Genomic DNA, 5046 nt, shown 5'->3' with positions numbered 1-5046 from the left:
AATTAGAAACTCACTAAAAGTTAAAATATACAAAGATGCCAAGAGTTAAATATATGGATATGACAAGAAAAACCAGAACCTAGTGTATTTTTTGTCCTGCCGGCCAACCATGCAGCATGCCAGGTTTTTCCCCCTGGGTGGTCCATGTATTGTTTCTAACTTCCAAACACGAAATTACCACGAAATTGAGGTTGGCTATCGAAAGTGCAACTTGTCGTTTTAACCTAATGAAACAAAACAAAACAAAAAATTTGTTGGCAAAAGAAATTTCTTCCATTTATATTATAAGAGAAGAGAAGATAAGATAAGATAAGATAAGAGAACATGTTTTGGTGTTGGGGTATGAGAGAGTCTCAACTCAAGGTTGAATCATCAATCATCTACGGACATGGACAATGGGATAGAACCACACCACAAACAAAACAGCATAGTAAGTGGTCCTCATGGTGTACAGGCCACCAGGATTATTAGATTAAATTAACCAACCTATTTGTTTTGATATTTTTGTTAGTTATACTGAGATCAACCGAAAAATTGCAACACAATTCTTGGATAACATTTTTTACTACATTCTCTGATCAATCCAACAAGTTTTTTATTAAATAGCCAGATTTCCTTGTATGAGGTGATATGCTGAGGCGAGGTACAGGACCGCTAATCCCTGCTCGCGTAAATCATCCGACCACACAGTAATTACATGAATTCAGAGATGAGGGGAGCAAAGCGAGACAAAAGGGATAAGGTAGTCGACTGACTTGAACTTGAGGAAGTAGCAAAACTCGTGGTTTCAGAAAAAAAAAATACACATAAATTATCGAATTATTTTCCCATAACTCGGACAGCTCGCTCTCATGCTGGAATTTGCAGCAAAATGGGAGTCGGCTTATATCATGCATGCACCCCACAAGTGATAAAAAGAAATGCCTAATTAATATATTTTTAGTATATGCAAATACAACAGCATAATCTTACACGAGGTGCATATAAAATTCAACAATTCAAAAACTGAAGATTCGTATGCAAACATAAATCGCTAGCGTTTGGGTATTCAAGAAAAATTACATTCTGCTACTTTTATTCACATGCCAGCTTGGTATCGAAGCTGCTTAAACAGATGGCAAAGGCCTGAAACGCAGATAAAGGGTACCGATAATCCATGGTGAACATATCTTTACCAACCTTACCAAATTGCAAAATGACCTTATCATGATCAAATTGAGTTGTTTGAGATGGTGTAGGTGCACCAGCAGCAGGTTGCGAGGCAGCGATAAGCTGGAAATTCTTGACAGAAGCAACAGTCACTCGCCCTCGGAAATTGAGGCACCAACACTGCAACTGTTCATGCCATCTCGGTGGTTTGTTCTTCAGAACCAAAGGTCTTTCTTTTGTGGCATCCTCGTCCTCGTGTGAACTGATGACCATGTCTGAAAACCTAGCACTACCAAATTCTGTGGAGCTACCCATTGATTTGGAAAAAGAAATACTACTGAATGAATCATCTAGAGACCGGGGAAGGAGTTCGGGTTGACCAGGGACAGTAGCACCAGACTCCAGTGCGGAAAGAGGGATAGAGTGCATGGTACATTGCATTTTACGAGGACCCCGCGTGCCTAGAACATTAAGTTCGTATGTGATTTGAGCAATATAGTGACTTCCACTCGGGACTTTTGGAGAAACTTTCTTAGAGTGGAACCTACGGAAGGTATTACCAGGAGCGAGAATATTGGAGCTGTTGTATGGTGGCTGTGTATCGTATATCATGAACTTGGTACCTAGAAAATTTGACCTGAATTCAGAAGGAGCACAAACAAGTCAGTTCAACAACTAATAGGATCCCCACCACCCAACAAAGAAAGAAATGGCAGCAGTGCGCTTTGGTATATTGAACACAAAAGGTCTACCATGAAGTGCAAGCCAAGCAGAATGAAGATTCGTCTTCATTCATTTCCATGTTCAGCGCATTTGATGATTTCATTTCAATTACAAATAAACATGCAAAAACTATATATAACTCAAGGAGCGGTTATTCTATCTAAATCCGGTTCTCCAAAACCTAAACTTTTCCACCAATTGAATACACAATTCTAAAATCTGACATGCGGAAATAGAGCAAGATAATGTGACTGATAGGAAATATGCTCACCTAAGTTTTCCAATGTAACTGCGACTTGACCTTGATATTTTATCAGCATCCATTGAGATTACATACTCTGTACAAGTTGTTTTGCGATTCCGTTTTGCAGAAAGAAGAAATTTACCATTCTCTACGAGTAAAGCTGAAAAAAGAAATAGCATACTAATTTATTATTGAGTCCAGAAAAGAAATTCAAATAAGATGAAGCATTAATCAAGAGCATTTCAGCTATAATCCATTTGAACTTCCGTATTGCCTCATATTTATATAATATTCTTCCATAATATATTATCTTCGGCTGCGTTTTAAAGAGAGCTTTGGGAATTGATTTTAAATCTTTAATTAAAACCACTCTAATTGCTAGGAAAAGTTTTGATTTTACCATTTCACCAAAACCTATAGTCAATGTCAATTGGCAGCAGAGCGACTCAAAATTTTCAATATTACAACCACTCAAACACTATATTTCAATTGTTTTTCCTCAAGAATCATGGCAGCCCCAACAACCTACCCTGAATAATCAAGAGCATTTCGGCTAATCGATTTTAACTTCCGTATCGCCTCATATTAATTTATATAATATTCTTCAATCATATATTATCTTTGGTTGCATTTTAAAGAAAGGTTTGGGGAATTGATTTTAAGTCTTTACTTCAAATCCACTCTAATTGCTTGGAAAAGTTTTAATCACCGTATCACCAAAACCTAGAGTCGATGGCAATTGGCAGCAGGGCAACAAATGTTTTCAATCTTACAACCACTCAAACACTATGTTTCAATTGCTTGTCTGCAAGAATAATGGCAGTCCCAACAACCTACTCTCAACAATTACACCAACCCATGATTCATGTGAATCATATACTTGAACTTGAGTTGTCACCAACTTTAGAATCCTTTACCAAATTAAATATTTCAACTCAAATAAGTTGTTTCTTGAACCAAAACAAGGTACTTTAAAATGAAGAAATAATTTCAATTATTCTTGATTCACTACTTAAATGGGGAAAAAAGGTTCAACCTAAACACAACCTTGGGTAACAGAAGAAAAATCATTCCAAAATTAATAGAAAAATAAAATAACTTTTTCATCTTGACAGAAGATAAGGCCAACAACAAACTGAGTCCAAGAACTCAACAGAACGAACACGGAAAGCGAAAACCAATGAGAAAAACTTGCCAGGGCTTAGGCAAAGGAACAGATAGTAATTCAAATTCAACTTGTCTCTCTTAATAAAACATTGGACAGTTCCATCTCGCGGGCCAGGCTGCCAAAGGGAAAAAACAAGATGGTTTCAGAATATAAAAGTCTAGCTTATCAGCCACTCGAGAAACAAGGGGTTGGAATTTACTTGTTTGAGAGACACGGGAAATGTCAGTTTTCCACAACGTTCGGGACTCTGAACAATTTCCAGGCACATCTGCCTCCACGATCTGCAGACAGCTGCACAGGCGACTACATGTCTCCGACCAGGCCAGGTACCCTCGCTCTCCTCCAACCTCTTAATCACGTCGCGAAGTAACTCTGGAGGAAGACCAGCCCAACTGCTGCTCTGTATGACTACAGGCTGATCATGTAACTCGTGAACAGCACCATGAGACTTACCACGGTGATGATCAGCAAGCCGCACCTCAAAACCCCGTCTCGATAAGCTTCCAATACTATCCCTTAAGTCACGAGCTAGGCTACGAAATGACATTTATAGAAAGTAGCGACATCCACTAATTCTTCTATATAACTCTCTCTGTATTTGAAGCGCAAAATTATGTGTTATCTTAAATTTGAGGTTTAATTACAAATCAGTTAAATCAGGAATTTATATTCTCGAAAACTGCAAGTAATCTTAGTACTAAAAACCTTTCATCGTATCTTAACAGGAAAGAATAAAGAAGAACATGAAAAAGCATAAAGGAAGATTCCCACAAAAGAAGTTCCTCGCATGGGGCACAAGAGTAGATCGAATCACTTCTAAATCAAGATCAAGTTAGACATGCTAAACCACGAATTCTTCATCAACTACAGAAAATTTCAGTAAAATTTAAAAAAGAAACACTTAGATGTTACATTTTAACCCCAACAAAAACTGATCCTGATCTTTCACCCAAAAAAGGGGGGAAAGGAACACCCAAAGCTTTGTCTGATCGGGAGAGAAATTAATTTGAAGAAAACGAAATACCAAAAAGTTAGAATAACTACACTAAACTAAAAATCAACAAAGACAAGACCTTTAATCTATCCTCCTCATGCTTCAAGGCAATTTTACAGAATCAACAGATGAATTTCAGGTAAAAATCAAGAAACATAGCCACCCGCTTAACATTTCACGCACAAACCTATCAGAACTGTGAAGAATATAAACACCATAAACCGGAGCCCAAAAGCGGAAAGGGTACTACAATTCAGTCTCACTTTGGGGGCCTAACCTGGCGACGAAGCCAGTTGGCCTCTGTCGATTATGACTTATGGTTGGCTGTGTCTGTATGTATGTATCTCTCTCTCTCTCTCTCTCTCTCTCTCTCTTATATCGACGGTGCCGAATCCACGCCCCATTTTAAGTCTGCCTCACGGGCTAATCTGTCTGTGCAAATAGTTCTTATTTCATATATTATCTTATTTTATATATAATGATTTTTTTAATCTATTGATGTTATGTTTTTTCCTAATATAAGTAAAAATATTATGACAAAATTAGTTGGAAATTGCATTAGAAAATAATTATTACGTATATTATGTAATTTGGAAAATATGGGCGAAATATCATTGATATATTTAAATTATCGATTCGACAGCGAATGTGCTAGATTTATAGGTTTCAACTAATACGCAAACGTAACACATAATTTAATCCCACGAGGATAAGATAAAGTAATATTTTTAAGGTAATAATTTAGGTTTCCGAGAAATTTATATGATA

At 37.1% G+C, this 5046-nt stretch overlaps 1 protein-coding gene across 5 annotated transcripts; it reads right to left on the bottom strand.

Annotated features, from left to right (window-relative positions):
• Positions 1-908: 908 nt before the first annotated feature.
• LOC140816236 (tubby-like F-box protein 14) lies at positions 909-4703 on the bottom strand. Of its 5 annotated transcripts, none has more exons than XM_073175353.1 (5): positions 4556-4703; positions 3484-3876; positions 3312-3399; positions 2144-2276; positions 909-1786 (listed from the first exon to the last, which is right to left on the bottom strand). In XM_073175353.1, exons 2-5 carry the CDS (start codon positions 3829-3831, stop codon positions 1075-1077), a joined length of 1281 nt encoding a protein of 426 aa, XP_073031454.1. In that variant the 5' UTR covers positions 3832-3876; positions 4556-4703; the 3' UTR covers positions 909-1074. The 5 variants fall into 5 exon arrangements, with proteins under 5 accessions (XP_073031454.1, XP_073031451.1, XP_073031453.1 ...); XM_073175350.1 differs by having other exon boundaries at positions 4466-4646; XM_073175352.1 differs by having other exon boundaries at positions 3484-3853; positions 4353-4637.
• Between the last annotated feature and the right edge of the window lie 343 nt (positions 4704-5046).

This window comes from Primulina eburnea, chromosome 16, assembly GCF_022965805.1.
Source record: "Primulina eburnea isolate SZY01 chromosome 16, ASM2296580v1, whole genome shotgun sequence".
NCBI lineage: Eukaryota > Viridiplantae > Streptophyta > Magnoliopsida > Lamiales > Gesneriaceae > Primulina > Primulina eburnea.
The sequence above is the reverse complement of the archived record's forward strand: the minus strand, read 5'-3'. Positions and strand labels throughout refer to the sequence as shown.

Excerpts from the sequence above, each read along its gene's own strand:
- LOC140816236 (XM_073175353.1), bottom strand. The coding sequence starts at position 3,831 with ATGTCATTTCGTAGCCTAGCTCGTGACTTAAGGGATAGTATTGGAAGC. Across the intron at positions 2,277-3,311 it reads GTTCCTTTGCCTAAGCCCTG|CTTTACTCGTAGAGAATGGT; the intron begins GCAAGTTTTTCT and ends TTCTTTTTTCAG. Across the intron at positions 1,787-2,143 it reads AGTTACATTGGAAAACTTAG|GTCAAATTTTCTAGGTACCA; the intron begins GTGAGCATATTT and ends TTCTGAATTCAG.